Source organism: Acipenser ruthenus, chromosome 4, assembly GCF_902713425.1.
Source record: "Acipenser ruthenus chromosome 4, fAciRut3.2 maternal haplotype, whole genome shotgun sequence".
In the NCBI taxonomy this organism is placed as follows: domain Eukaryota; kingdom Metazoa; phylum Chordata; class Actinopteri; order Acipenseriformes; family Acipenseridae; genus Acipenser; species Acipenser ruthenus.
In genome coordinates, this window is record NC_081192.1 from 79,906,247 (window position 1) to 79,922,526 (window position 16,280).

The 16,280-nt window shown below is 37.4% G+C and overlaps 2 protein-coding genes across 3 annotated transcripts in view; one reads left to right on the forward strand and one right to left on the reverse strand.

Annotated features, from left to right (window-relative positions):
• The first annotated feature begins 1,515 nt into the window (after positions 1-1,515).
• Positions 1,516-8,227, forward strand: LOC117400138 (transmembrane protein 42-like). Its single transcript, XM_033999594.3, has 3 exons — positions 1,516-2,083; positions 3,583-3,729; positions 4,883-8,227. Exons 1-3 carry the CDS (start codon positions 1,904-1,906, stop codon positions 5,024-5,026), a joined length of 471 nt encoding a protein of 156 aa, XP_033855485.1. The 5' UTR covers positions 1,516-1,903; the 3' UTR covers positions 5,027-8,227.
• LOC117400137 (palmitoyltransferase ZDHHC3-like) overlaps positions 3,724-16,280 on the reverse strand; it is a 39,255-nt gene continuing 26,698 nt past the window's right edge. The window contains exon 7 of one of the 2 annotated variants that reach the window (XM_033999592.3): positions 3,724-4,329. In XM_033999592.3, coding sequence (XP_033855483.1) covers positions 4,153-4,329 — 177 coding nt within the window. In that variant the 3' untranslated portion in view covers positions 3,724-4,152. Of the gene's footprint in view, positions 4,330-10,242; positions 12,345-16,280 lie in introns of those variants that run through there. The other variant, XM_033999591.3, reaches the window with a different exon arrangement.

Here is a 16,280-nt window from a genome sequence, read left to right on the forward strand (position 1 = left end):
CCAAACATGTTCTCCATATGTAGGGGCTCTGATCTCTGGGTCTGACGTCACCACTCAGGCCAGGTTGTCACAAACCACCAAGATTAATTGTTGGATTGTTTTAACTAGACCCCCCCCCACAAAAAAACTAACAAAAAAAAAACATTTCTAGCTACAGATTAAATTGTTACAAGTAACAGATTTTAACCAGGTAGCAGATTTTGACAGATTTTATACATGTCATATTTTGCTAATTGATGAGGTAGCAAAAAATGTGCGTTACACCGGTGAAGTGTTATAAAGCGGTACACTGGGATTTTGGTACAGGTGCAATCAATTGCAATGTGATGTATTTTCCTATTGTCAAACAGATACATTTACCATTAATTATACTTTCTTTTTTTGGAAACCATTAATTATACATCATATTTTTCAAAATAAAACAGACAACCGATTTCGCTTAAAAGAAAAAAACTATTCACGACGAACAAGACAAAATAAGTCAACAAGTTGCACAAGTTAAAAAAAGACAAGACCCAATGTATTGCATATAATAAATATTAGCATACTATTTTCTAATGGTGGACAGATATGATTAATTACATTATAACATAAGACTAAAAAAAATATGATACATTCAATGTTTAATTATGTAATAGACCGTAAACAGCTAACCAGATTTGAATGGGCGTTTCCCTGCTGTCTTAGTGGAAGTTCTGTAGGCATGCGCGAGCAGTTTGCTGAGTACCACTTTAACGCATATCAGAAAATAACTACGGCGGTAACTTTTTATTTTTTAGTTAGGATTTGAGTGTAGGTTTGTGCATGTAAGTTTCAGTATTTTATCGTTGGGTCCAAAACTTTATCAGAGAAATAATAACACAAGTTTTAGTAATTAAAGACATGAAGTAGTATATGTGCTGTTGTTCACAGTGTGTATTCACAAAGTTTTTTCAAGCCTCTTTCTGACTTTGTAAGAGCACCGTGCTGTTGTTTCTGGATAATAAAGTTTCTAGAAGCAATCAGAGTGAATAAATAAAGTTTCTGGAAGCAGTCAGACTAGTTGTGTGTTTACTGTATCGCCGCTGGCACAGCAATCTCGATTTATTTACTTGCTATACTAAATTTAAATAGCTAGATTGAACGTAGGTCTAGATTGACAGACAACATTCAGAGGGCGTGTTCTAGAATGGAGATTTTCTTTCATCAAGCAGAAATAAGGTAAAATACACGAATACTGTATTTTCGTATTTTCCAGCGCTTTGATTTGGATCAGTGATTTAAAATAGTATGAAAGATGATATTCGAGGCCCTTTATTTACCAGAGATTAAGGCCCTCGTATTGACTAGTCAGGTTAAAGGAAATCTCCGATACATTTTCTAATGCAGTAAGGCACGACGGGATGGGTTGACAAGATATAGGAGCAGATATTGAGCCGAAACTGAAGTCAAGATCAGCGTTAATCCTTTTTGTTCAACCCAACACATAATGAAGGTCAGAGCCTGGGTTCAGATGTCTTAAGCACAACTGGGGATACAGAAATCGGCCTAACACCTGTTCATGATACACATTTTATGTCCGTGGCGTTATACTGATGTTTCAGAGAATCGCAAAAGCGATGACCGACGATTGCAGTGACAGACTTTGTTGGAAAATTGCAAACCCCAATTACCTTAAATGAGTCAGATATAGTCACTGGGGAATGGTCACATATCTGTTCAGGACAATACACACTAGACTAGCCTACATCTCCCAGAATCCAAGAGTCGAGACTCTGCTTGTCCAGACCGTTCTGATTGGTTAACGATTTGACAGTCCTAGTCTTTTATGTGTCTGGGTTACAAATGTATGGAGAGGGAAACATGTAACGAAGAAGCATTTGTTTTAATTTTTACACGTTAACATCTGTAAATACCGTTGAAGATGTTCCCCGGTGTCTTTTACGCGTTGCTGGCAGGGTTTCTTGGAGCCGTCGCTTCCTCGTCAGCCAAACTGTCCCTCGGATCTGACTACCTGAAAGGGGTCTGTGAAAATGGGCTCAAATCATGGGCATCGGATGAAAGACATTTTAGGCAAGCCGACGATACTACAGTTTGCGACTGGGTAAGACAACGCTGAAATTGTTTAAGGATAAATATACCAAAAGATTGAATACAGACCACCATAATTTCTAATGCTAAAATACAGGTCTCAAAGACGTAGATTGCTAGTATTTTCATTCGAGTACAACTGACGCAGATGTTTAAGCCTATGTTGCATTTTGTTTAATCATTTAATGAAGTGCTATAAACAGAATATTTTAGTTAACATTTAATAAAAAAAATTGCTTTTGAATACCCCGAATTCTAACTTGCAGTAAGTGTTTTCACAGCAGTCAAGGGCAGAAACAAATAATATAAAGCATTTAAAAAATAAAACTCTCAAAATGGCTTTGGTCTGTGTATTTCTGTTTTTATTAACATTAATGTCACACTCAAGTCCGCAGCCGGACATCTCTTAAAATGACCTTCAAACGATTTCACAGCTTGGTGTTGGTTTAATGCTACTGTACCCAATTTACACAGTATTCCAGTTGATTGCCATTCCAGGTTTTACTGTGAGCTGAATATGACCTACTTTCGAGTAATTAGACAAACCACAGCGGATAAACACAGAAGAGTCCGTTAAGGTCATTGTAAATCCTGGAATAGCTCAAAAACTGCTATGCAATGGGAGTATTTTTGTCATCCTTGTCATGCTATAATTAAATATGGGAATTACTTGAGTAATTTGGCCTTTGCAAAAATCACTTACTGACTTGTGGGAAATACTTTAATCTAGTTTACCACTGCATGAAAATACCTTAAATATATACAATATATATTTATCCTGCTGGGATAATCCACAGCCATGTTTTTATTTATTATTTTTGAAGCATTTTACTGTACTGCATGCTCCTGCACTGCATTGATCACTTGTTCTTAGGGGTAACCCCAGGGTGATGCCCCAGTTCTGTAACCTATGCAAAAAAAATCAGCTGTGGCTTTTCCCAGTGGGGGTTTTGGTATGGATTGATCAGGTCAACTACATGTACTTTAAAACTACTTACAGGACACTAACTAATAGCCCACTCTACTCTGAAGTAACAGGCAGCATTACTATGCCATATAGCTTGTTGTAAATATACACATGGGAATTTCTGTTGTGGGTGGTATTTCTTTCAGAACTGCCGTCAAACAAGTATATTATTTAAAATATCAATTTGATGTTAAATAAATTTGCCACCCCATATATCTGTGTGAACAGCTCCTGTAAGTAAACCCACAGACAGACAGAAATTATTATTTTATTATTATTTGTTTATTTAGCAGACGCCTTTATCCAAGGCGACTTACAGAGACTAGGGTGTGTGAACTATGCATCAGCTGCAGAGTCACTTACAATTAGGTCTCACCCGAAAGACAAGGAGGTTAAGTGACTTGCTCAGGGTCACACAATGAGTCAGTGGCTGAGGTGGGATTTGAACTGGGGACCTCCTGGTCACAAGCCCTTTTCTTTAACCACTGGACCATACAGCCAAACTTGGTGTTTGTACAGTAAGGCTGTTATTTCCTCTGTTCTAGCTGCACATACCACTCAGGCTGCTGTGTGGGGGATTGCTGTTCACCTGCAATGCTGTGATGTGGACTTGCTTCGCTAAAGCACTCAGGTATTCCTCCTCTTCAGCAAGAGCCACTGTGACCACTACAGCTTCCAACTTCATATCTTCCGTAAGTAGACTGCTTGTTTATTTTGGTTGATAACAGAATACACTGTACAGCATGATTTCCCACACACTGGCCCAAACACGGTTAACCTTTTCATTTATTCAGTCGTGAATCTACAAAACTCTCTAAAGGAGGACGCATGAAAAGGATTAACTCTTTCCTGTGACAGAAGGAATAGAGATTACAACTGGAGAAATCAGTGGACATCGGTGGGTTGTTGTAGGGCCACAGTATGAAGTCTCTGTCAGACTGACAGCTAGCAATGAATAATGTACTTATACAGTATAATATGCTAGCTATTGGTTATACTAGCCCCCAGCTAGAGCACGTGAGCACTTCGTAAAGGAATTGGTTAGCATATTTATGTTACAATACCGCCACTCTGCCCGTGTGTTAAATATTTAAGGTATCCCTCCTTGTAATGTTTTAATCCATGAACATGTTTGACATATTCTGGGGATGAACTGTCATATGTGACAGTTTGGTGGTCTCTAAACAGGAATCCATATCACAAAACCACCTCACAAGGATGGGAATTCTCTTGGAGCAATGTGGGGAAGCTCGCATTGCCACCACTTGTGCCAGGTCTTCAGTGCTGCCAACCTAACAAGAGTACAAACAATGAATCAGTAAAGGTTACAAAATGCATTCGACCGGTTAATATTTCAAATGTCACAAGCTTGGCACAGTCTGATTTCTTTACTGTTAAAGCCTTGCCACTTGGCTACAGTACAAATCCATTGGAACAGCAATATATTATTTAAAACCTATTACCCTCGTCATTCAAAATGAAATAAGACTATTCAAATATTTAGTGAGTGGAACCAAGAACTGTGTGAGCTACTGAGGTTCAATAAAATGAAAACTCTTTTAATTTGTTCTGTTCATAATACATGTATGGCCAGCACAGTAATGCACACTTCAGTGCGTGTTTGGTATGTGGTGCCTAGTGGTGGGTTTCAGTCTAGTTCTCCCTTTTTAGTGTCATCATTAAAAAAAAGGACCAATGTGCGCGGATCACACTGTACAGGGTAAACACAATAACTGCCTTGATTATACACCGGTGCTCACCAAACTATGCAATCTGATAAACTCTTTTATAACCTTTCAGATTTATACTGGTTTAAAGTGTGTGTTTTATTTCATTGTTATGCAGGCTTTCCTGGGGAAGTTGATTTTTGGAGAAGCCCACGTAATGCTGTGGTGGGTGGGCATCTCTCTCACTCTCTCGGGACTCCTTGTGCTGCACACTGCTGCGCCACACGCTGGCGAACGAGCTGTCGTCAAGAAAGAGCATTAAAACCCAACAGGACCAGGCCCCCTGATGGAAACCAAAACAGACCCCAGCAAAACTGGAAACTTGGCCCACATTGCATCATTGTACTTATTCACATCAGTCATCTGATGAAGGATTTCAACCAGTTACGGTTGACAATGAATTTGTCTGCCATGTTTTCCACCCATAGGGTAATTCAAACACTGTGAGGCAGGTTCAGTCTTGCATTTCTTAGAAAAAATATTTTCATAGACTGTTCAGTTGCTGTAGTTCTGTTAGATTTTGTAAGGCCATATTTGATTCATATGAAACTAAAGCCTGATTTCCACAGGACTAAAAATCACCACATAAACAGGTGGTTTTGGAATTTTTACCAACATCAGTGAAATTTAGTCCTGTGCGAACCGTCCATTTCTTTTTATCCCAGATAATTTTCTCAGAGGTCCTCTGATTATTTTACAGGATATCGGGATCTTCTGTAATATTTCAAACTCAGGCATCCTGTCTTTACTCCCCTGCAAATCGACCATGTGAGGGTATTCACCTCAAAGCAATACCAGCCTTGGCAATAAACCATAATATAATATTACAATTAGTACAATCTGTCCTAAGATTCAGTAAAACAACGACTGGGCATAACCAAATTGGGGACCAGCGAAAATGCAAAACGTAATTGGCAAAAAATAAAAACCAAATGCTTTTAATGGTGCATCTGAAAATAATACATGTCACTCAGATGACAAAATTATTCTAGCCTTTGGAAAAGAAGGTTCTGTACAATGAAATTAGTTATTTAAACATGGTTCATTTGTTTACAAATCATGCACAAAAGCGCCTTCTCTGGCCATAACATGTCATTTCATTTTGAATTTACCGACTTTCCTTGATGAAAACTAATCCACGTCTGGGAGGTTACTAGACGTCCTCTGCTTTTGACCAACTCTGTGGACACCTGGTTTTTAGTCCCGTGTGAATCATGCTTTAGTTTGGTTTTATTTAACAGGTATAATAGGTTCATGCCTTAAATTTATTGCATTAAACCTAACCTGGGTGTCAAATACAGCCCAATGAACAATCTTCTATCCACAGGCTCAACTTTTCTGATATTAATATCAAAATTCATACGTCATTAAAAGGGAAAGAAATACAGAGTGAGTTTGCTGAATGCAGGCTACTAAATGGTTTGCTTTTTATCAGTTAGTTTACACTGGTTTTGGATTGTCTAAATCAAATGCGTCCTTCATGGTTTTTTTTACGTTGCCATTTTTACAGTACAGCAGGGTTCTTGGTAAAATTGGTAAAAGAATGTAGCAGAGGCTTAAAGTCAATCATGGTGCCGGCTTCCCCTCACATTTCGATAGCGCACCTCAATCCTGACCTGGACACCCAACGTAATTCACTACTGGGATTCTCTCAAACAGAGACTGACAATTCGGCCAGACTGTGTCCGATTGTGTGGTGGTATTGTGAAGGAGGCTTTTGCCCAGTGGGGACTCGATTTGAGACTCCCTTTCGCTTAATGAGATTGAGTCTTTCGCAGTGTCACTGTACAGCCTGTGTGTACTTAGACATGCATGGCTTAATCTTTGAGACATTTGAGACCTTAGGCTGCTGCCCCACTTACCTTTCCCAATCTGTTCTGTACACCGCAGGCCTGCAGTGTAAGGCTATCAAACCTGGTAGAGCTACAGCAAGCTAAAGTTGAAGTTGTTTTATACTTCATATTTATGACAGAGAACGCAAAAGTAGATTTTTAATGTAGTACTTCTATAGTCTTTCTTAGAATTTTGAGTTTTAACTTGAGGTTCTAAAATTGTTGGACATGTGTGATTCATTTTGTTTGTTTGTATAGAGCAAGTCCTGTTCAGCATGAAATGTAGCACTTTGATTTAATACGTTACCAAGTTAAGTTACCTCCAGAAATGTATCATCAGCCTAAACCAAACATGTCCAATTCCGATTCTAATACATGTTGTTAAAGTTCTTAAGTTGGTATTGGTTATGCAATATTAGAAACATCAGAACTTTCATCTACCAATCAATAACCTCCATTAGTTTCAGATAACCTCTCATTCATATTACCAACCAAATGCAATTTTCTGAAATCTGAAATATTTTTGGGTTATCACATTTTTCCTCCCATATCTTTTTTTAATGGTAATATAAAGAAAATATGCGAATCAGTAACTTGTATGTTTAAATGTTAAAATAGCAATACATGCACTGTTTACAGGTTTTTAATCACAATAAAACCCTATGGCTCAGGCACTTCTTTGAACTTCCAGACTTCTAGATCAGCTACCAGACTGTAATACCTTAATACTAAAAAAAAGTCAGAGTGGAGCAGTGCAATTCGAGTGATTTGATTACTGAATTCAAAATGTGAAATCAGCGTGAAGTGCAAGATTGCATTTGTTCCTCAAGATTAGGTGTACTATAGTACTGTCCAAAAAAACTTTTGTTTAGTGTTGTATTAATTAGGAAATAGTATGTTTTAAATGGGATGTCAACTACAGTTCTGTAATTCAAGAAGGCAAATATCTTTGCTCATATCTTCTCCAATATATAGTTGACAGATCTTTTACACAAAGGGTGTTTTTTTCCCACTAAAAATGCAAGAGTAACAACCATGATCTAAAACTCAACAAATATCCAAATTATTTATGTAATCAATTCAATAAAAAAATAATATATACAATATATTATAAATATTACAATAATAACTAAAAATAATTAGTAGTAGCTGACATGGAAAAATATGTGCAATCCATACAGTCAACTCCCCTTACAGGATTTTCTGAAGCCTTAGGGCATAAAGTACTTTCCTTGGGGCTGGCGATCAATAAGATCACTGTTGGGTCGCACATTAATATAATGACTAACTGACGGATTGCTTACACAAAGCATAGGACAGTGCCAGCAACGACTCCTGTTTGTGGCACATGCAAAGTATTCCTGGAAGCAATTTAAGTACTGATCCACACTGCTGAACACCAACAAATCCCCCTTTCTATGCATGGTTTGGTGTGGTTATCATTTATGCTGTCATACTTTGAGCAGAAAGTTAAAAAGTGAGAACAAAAAGCAGAACAAAACAATACTTAAAGGAAGGGAAGGTTTCTGCACGACTTGATTATCTGAACTCAAATCATGCCAGACCCCTTCATTTCTTACTTGATACCTGTGTATTAAGATAAATAAAGTTGAACTGCTGTACAGTGCAAATGTGTGTGTGTTTTTTTTATTTTTATGTCAGACCACTGGTTTAAAATCCTTTTTTTTTTTTTTTTTTTTTGCTGTTTGAAAAAGAAATACACATGAATTACTGCAAATGCTTAACTTGGCAGGGTTCCCATCTTTTCTGATTTTATCCCAGGTAGCACATTACTGCCCTGGTACTCAGTAGGTCAGTTGTGCCTTCTAAGTGGCTAATTTGTTAAAATGAAGCTATTATTTAATATTTAAAAAATATTTTCTGTAATTTGTGGGTTATTAAGTCTATTGCCTAAATGTATAATTGAAGTTTTCCTAAAAAACTATTTCATTGCTCCCTAATACGACATTTCCTTCCCTTAGTTTTCCATCACATCTAGATGAAGCTTTGGTATAATAAAAACTACATGGAAACATGCACATACCGCATAAGATTGCAAAGTTCTTCTCATTGCCGTATTTATTTATTTTTAGAATTTGACTACATCGGTCATACTGACTTAAAACATAATGCTTGTGTACATCAGGAGTCCAAGGAAAAATAAATCACAGCAGAATCATTATTTCATGTGTATCTATTCATCCCACTACATCAGGAGGTCTTAAAATGTTATGAAAAAATATAAAATTGCAAAATGCTAAGTGGGAACCTCAGTCGTGTCAAACAGACTGAAACATGATTGGAGGGTTAAAAAACAGTGGTCAAGTACAAATACAAAATTACACACAGTGGCCTCTTCACGCTGAAACATAAGGAAAGCCAGGTTTTCAAAGGCTGATTCCCTGACCCAAGACTGAAGCATGTCAGAGGCTACAGGATTACAGGGCAAACATTTTCATACAACAGTTGAAGAATTGGCTTGCTTCTATTCCATGAAGGAGATGTAAAAGTGCACCCGAGGCCTTGTATTTGTAGTACCTTCATAAAGTGAAACTGAAAACAGAAATTTTGTTTTTGGAGTATTTATTTTTTTCAGCACTCAAGGCTCACCACAGACGGGTAGAGTATTTTTAATATCCCGGTGCGTTCGTTCAGCCTTCCAAAATAACCAAGGGGCTCGAGAGTACCAATAGAACATGCCCCACACCAGGGCAATGTGAAACCCAATTGGGGAGACAGGCAGTGTGAAAAAACATCCTATGCCCTACAGTATTTGCTCCCAATTTACTAATTGTTTACTCCTTGATGGCACAAATGTTAGGTTTCATTAATAACAATGCAGTTTATAAACTATGACATGCTTTCCAGTTAAAACCACTGGTTCATTTTCAATTCATATCAAGTACGCTACAATCAATACAATACCCTCCAAGAAGTATAATAGATAAATAAATGCCAAATGACTGCAGAGGGGCAGTTGTTGCTTGTTTTACCCCTCAGACATAATTTCATGTCATACAGACACCATTGCAGTTTTAAAATTTTAAAACACTGTCCTACATTATAGTAAACGAAAACTATATGGGACCCCACTGGACTTGTGAGGTGTGGGTATTGTTATTGATTAACATTTTAGTATCCTACAGTGTTTTTCATTTTGCCACCTCAGACTTTATAAGTAGTGTAATCTCTCCTGATTGCCTTTGTGTTAGTGCAGTGACAAATACAATGGCTAAGTAAGTACTAAGTCAAACTGTATAGTATGTCTTATTAAATTATAGAAACTTGGATATTTTTCAAAACAATTTAATGCTAACGGCACAAAGATTTGAACCAGTATTTATGTCAACTCCCATTTTTGGGTTATTTGTTTGACATCATTCTTGGCCAAAAAAAGTGTCAAAGCACAGTGACTGGAGTAGCACTTTTTGTTTCTTCTTATTTTTTAAAGACTTTGGTAACAAGAAACAAAATGAGCCAGATACCGTTAGGTCAGCATAGGTAAACAGCTTTTATCATTCAGTTTCTATCTAGACTATAATGAGATAATATCGCAAAAGTATTTTGTTTTACAATAACTACATGTGTAATTAATATATATATATATATATATATATATATATATATATATATATATATATATATATATATATATATATAATGCACCTGGAAAGTTATTAGGATTACTTGTAATTACAGTCAAGCCCTTTTAATATCACTTCAAAGTGACTGTTACCACAATAATTGACTTTTTTTTTATATGACAAATACAATAACTTGATATTAAAACACCGAAGTCCTGATAGAGAAAATATAACTTTTTTTCCTGTGGTTCTTGAAATATATGAAGTGTGAGGTATTGCATTAATACAATTTCTTACTGTACATTTCCAACACATTTTAATAATGAAAACCACCAGAAAGCTGTACACATGCACATGTTTGCTGTGTGACATTGTGCTACCACACTTTATATTCAGAACACTTCACTTCTGTAGAACTTATACTTGCATGTAAACCTTCAAATGCTATGCCTTTTCTCCCCAAACTAATATTAAATGGAGTGAAAATCAGTTGTATAATTGATAAATGTGATTGATATGTAATGGAGTGTGATAACCAGTGATATTATCAGGAGCTTGCACCTTTGATTCCCATATGATTCAGGCAGTGTGATGGCACAAATAGGGCAGCAGTGTGGAGTAGTGGTTAGGGCTCTGGACTCTTGACCAGAGGGTTGTGGGTTCAGTCCCAGGTGGGGGAGCCTGCTGTTATACCCTTGAGCAAGGTACTTTACCTAGATTGCGCCAGTAAAAACCCAACTGCATAAATGAGTAATTGTGTGTAAAAATAATGTGATATCTTTTAACAATTTTAAGTCACCCTGGATAAGGGCATCTGCTAAGAAATAAATAATAATAATTCTGGCAGGGACACTGAAATGTGGTAACGAGTGGAGGGTGACATTAAATTGGTTTGACAGGTCTTTAATTAGGTCTCACGATATTAAACTTTGTACCTCTGAAAATTAGCAATATGATTTTTCACTCATGGGCTAGCTCTTGACCGTCTCTTAACATCAGGCTGTTGTTTGTCAGTGTTTTCCCCCTTGTATGCGTTCTGCAATATCCCTTGGTAAATGATTTACCCTTCCCATCCTATTTTCAGCTATGCCGTAGTGTCACAAGACTTTCTGGAGAAAGAAAAATCAAAGCCTATCCCGGTCCAGTTTTCAGTCCATAGCACCAACAGATTTAGCAGAAAGCTAGTTTGAGACAGCTGCAGTGAAAAAAAAGCAACAAAACACATCTACTCGAAATCATAAAAGGTACCAAAAAAGAAATAATTTAAATAGTTTGAAGTACAGTATCTGGTGTGCTGGTTAGACTGAGGTCAAAGGAAAAGCCATCTATGTTTGTCTCCCAAAATAAAAGGCACCATATGTGACCTCTAGCAGCGCTTTGTGTCTCTCCACCAGTCTTTAATTCACTCCTGTTTTTTAAAGTAGAATAAACACGTGTTAATTTTACAATAACAAGAACCAAACAACTAAGACACAAGTCAATGTCTCTCAAAATCTCTCCAGTTGTTTGCTTCTCCGTTCTGTAACATTAACGTGGATATTTCTCCTTTCAAAAACTTGGACTTAATTAAGAGACTGCAGGTCAATTTGGAAAGAAACCCCATTGTGTCCCAGTGAAAAGGTATTAAACCCTTTTTGACTTTCAAACAAATTGGCCTCACATTGTACAGTAATGCAATAACGCATGTCAGATACAGCATAGTACCCTTTATGAAGTATGGGCTTAGTCGTTGAATCTTGTTGGACATTATATTTGACGTCTCTACCTGGCAGGTTTATTGCTTGGTGGACAATTTCACTTTCTAGTCACCTTCTATTTCTGTTTTCAGAAAGGGTAAGTAAGCTTACTGAGTACCTTGTCAGTCTAAAAGCAGTTAAGGCACAGACTATATTGGTCCCCTTCAGGGTGTGGATATAGTTCAGGTAACAATACAGACACAGTAACAGGAAAGATATTATTATTCCTCCAGGACTTCAATGACATTCTCCTCAATGATCTCTCCCTCTGCAGCATGGACCCCAGTGGATGGCCTCTTCTCACAGCTCAGGTCAGAGAAGGGGCTGAACCAGCCGAGGGACAGGGGGCCCCCAAAGGCAGCCTTCATCCCCTCCCAGCACCTCTTCCTCTCCCAAGTGGGAGTCTTGCCTTTAAGCCGTTCTATACCCTGCGACAGAAATAACTCAGTGAATTCCATTTCAAACAAAAAACAGGAATAAAGAAGTAAAGTATAAGCAAAATGAAAATGAAACCAACCTTGAAGTATACCAGTTGTCCTTATAAATCTTTATTTTTTATTGTATTCATAATAACAGTTGTTTTGATTTCTCCTGTAACATTTACATGTATTGGCCAGGGCGAGAGTCAGATTTATTTATTTATTTTTTTAATTCATGTGTTTCTTAAAAACTTAAAGGATGATGCTGTGCATTTTAATGGTGTCCCAGAACCAATGTTTTTTAAAAATGTACAGTAATTCCTTTTATTTTAATGTGGAATTTACAGTGACGCTTTTGTTATTTCTTGTCAAACTTACTATACAGCACAATACACTTTAACAGCATTGTTTAAAGGACCGCAAAGTCAAAAAAAATCCCAGCTGTGCTGCCTTGTTCTTGTGACTCAAAGGCTGGGGTGTTGTATCTGGAATAGAACACTACTGTATTCCAGTTTATAAAAATGGCAAGAATAGAGGGAGCAATCTCATTGTCTAACAACTCTTCCAACTTGTGTAAATATGTTACCATTCCAGCACTAGGCTGTTTAATTTGGCTTCACCTCACGCCGAAAAAACTTAAATGTAGATCTTGGACCACACTTGAACACCCTGTCGTGTCATCTGTCTTTAGGCTCAAGACTCTGGTCTCGCGACCACAAATTTGCCCACATGAACAGCTCTGAGAACCACTGGTCTATGGGGTAGAGCTGCAGACTGCATGTAGAGGCTGAAGACAGGAGTGTTCTTCTAAATACCAAGCACACTGGATAGCGGTTTGGAATTGTAAAAACAGGCACCAACACAGTGATGATAATATGTTTATTTTACTATATAAAGGCACTTTTACTTGACTGGCCATTGGGTACCACGGTCTGAAACTGCACCCAAATCATAAGTGACTAGGACATGCTCTGTAATAATGAGGAGTTGACTTGGACCAAAATTGCACATGCTGTGTTTAGAACCTGACCCTAATGTTCATTTAATATTCCCCACAGGCACGAAGAACAGCAGAAAGTACGGATCTATGAAAACTAATGGGTGTTTAAAAAGACAAACGAAGCCAAACAAAAGGAAGCCAAAACCATTACATGCTGTAATGTAAACTGAACACAAAACTACAAAAAGCTTTTTTTTTTATTTTAGGGACTGAATCAACCCTATTATGTACTGTTTGTTTTTTATATGCATTTCTAATACTACCACCAAATTGAAAAAAATACACAATTACTTCATATCTGTTTTCAAAGGCATGTGCTTCTGCAGTTTGGGACAGCTCTATATGTTAACACTACTGTATGTCTGTGGGGTCTATTTTATTGATCTAAACAGGGCTGGATCTAAATACCAATGCTTTTTAACTATATTAATCCCGTTTCCCCCAGAGGTGATTTAATGCTCAATTATTAACATTACTTCATTCAATAAAAAAGTTATATCACTAACATCCCCTGCCATGACTGTAAATTCAAAAGGGTGTGGCCATGACTTATATCAACAGTAAGTACACAACAGTATAGAATAAGAAATCTCAATGAATAGTTTGAGTAGTATTTAAGAGCTAGGTGCTGTTAGGTAAGTGAATGGTTATTTTAAAGTGACTGATTTACAGTACGTGGAATCACTTTTCAATATACATGTAAAAATGTAAGTGTGACACAGATGGACAAACGTGTGGATATATATCGAATCGAACATCGAACCCAAAAATCAAATACTCTAAAGAACGTATGCTAAATAATGTCAATACCAAATTACGTCACAATTGGAGTAGTTTTCCAGATCTATGGAAAAATGTAAAGTGTGACATACATACGTCTCCACTGGTACCAGGGATTTCATCAGGTTTACACATTTTAGACAGATATTAAGATCCCCCCAGTTTAGATCATTTAAATAAACCTGCCTCTCCCCGCCCCCATGTGTCATCAACACCCACTTTTAATAGACAGCTTATGAATCACAATAGTGTTAGCATGCAGAGAAGAATGGGTATCCCTCCCCTCCACTTCACTCCCCTAATAGGAGTGTACTGTTTTCCATATTTCATTTGGATGCTGGTTGATGCCACTGCAGACAGACCACGCCATGAAATGCCAAAGGGAAAGAGAAAGAAGCAATTCTTTGGAAAAAGTGTTTATTGCATTTATTTTCAAAGTGGACGTAATTGAAAGAACATACACAGCAGTCAGATAAACACTTAAAAGAAAAGCACATTGTGAATACAGTACTTTATTTACAAGACAGAAATCCCTCCCCTCCCCTCTCCTCTCCTCTCCAAACCACTCCATTGGTAAACACTGCATTACTGTATGCAAGCAAGTCATTTCAAGGTTCTTTTTTTCCATGAAAATATTGAGAAATTCTGAGATCAGTCCTATAGTGTTGACTTATATGTATTGTATGGCGATGAATGGAAAATATCAATCTAGAGAACCAGGTTTGTTGAATTGGCAAAATAAAGAAACATATACAAGCATTATTTGTATATGTAAAGTCCCTGATGTCACATGTAAATATTCTGTCACAATCTACAGATTTATTAGAAGTTTAGGCAAAACTACACATTAAAAAAAGACAACAAAATGACTGCATGGATTTTAAAGGCTTATGCATTGCCAATACATTGGTTTGTTTTCCCCTTGATGATATTCAACCAAGACTTAATACAACAATTCAAAACAATTGACCCCTGCATGATCTTTTAGATTACAGCCCAAAAAAGTACTCTGGCACCAGAGACTATGTAAGAACCAGCAGTATTTATTAATAAATGATTTAGTGCTGCAAGAGGAGTTTCCAGGGTCATACTCATTTCCAGCCAGGGAGACGTTGTTTTATGAGACTAATCCTATTTGCACCGAAGAAGTAACCGATCACATAGTGTACAGTATAATATAATCCAAACAGAACAGCGGCCTACTTTCACAAAAAGTCATCTCATGAAATTTCACATGCTTTAGCTAACCAGCAGTGGGGTATGTGACTTACCGTCTGTCATTTTAAATACTTTACACACAGGTTACCCTCGACTAGATAAATCAAACCACCTCAAAAATATTTGTAAAACAAAAACCTTTGCAATGTGGAGTACCAGAACACGGTTTAAGACTTATTTTTTTATGTAAAAAGCTACTGTCCCTATTTACAAAACTTTAAGGAGTGTTTTATTAATGTATTGTTATTTAAGCCCATTTTGATTAAGTAAGTTGGCAGTTTAATGTTTGAGGAGCTTTTTTTTTTTTAAACAATAATGTTAAGATTATGATAATAACCCTAGTTCCCTGTAATAGAAATGAAACCATTACCTTATGGGTATTTATCTCCTAAAGACCCGAAACCTGAATAGCTATAACAGACTGCTCATCAGAGCCTGTGACGCAGTCATGCCCGCCCCCGAGGTCATAACTGGACTGCAGACACAGATCTCATCATCATTTTTCCTTCAGGACTGCTACAATCATGGACACAGCGACCTTGAAGGTTAATGGTTCCATTTCTATTTCATGGAACCAGGGTTATGATAATAACCTAACGTTCCCTATCAAGTACAAAATGTAACCATTGCCTCATGGGTATGAATACCAAAGCCGTCAAGGCAATATTGCAGACCAACTGGAGTGTCACAAGGCTAGGCCAAGGCCACCTTGCGCGTTATCATGAGGAGCCCCAGTACAAGTAGCTAGGGCTAAGAAACTGAGGGAGAACTCATCTTTATGTTTAAGTTGTAAGGGTTGACCCTGAAGCCGCCCTGGAACAAACCCCATGAAGTTGCCATGCCCCTGGTGGAAAGTGGCAGTGAGCTTTTCCGGAGGGGGCAAGTAGGCTCGCTCTTGACTGTGTCTGTGATCAATTTGAATAGCCTTTGCTTAGACAGGGCTTTAC

Bases quoted from the DNA above. Each gene is read 5' to 3' on its own strand.
- LOC117400138 (XM_033999594.3), top strand. From the start codon at position 1,904: ATGTTCCCCGGTGTCTTTTACGCGTTGCTGGCAGGGTTTCTTGGAGCC. The intron at 2,084-3,582 runs GTAAGACAACGC...CCTCTGTTCTAG, and splicing joins ATACTACAGTTTGCGACTGG to CTGCACATACCACTCAGGCT. The intron at 3,730-4,882 runs GTAAGTAGACTG...ATTGTTATGCAG, and splicing joins CTTCCAACTTCATATCTTCC to GCTTTCCTGGGGAAGTTGAT.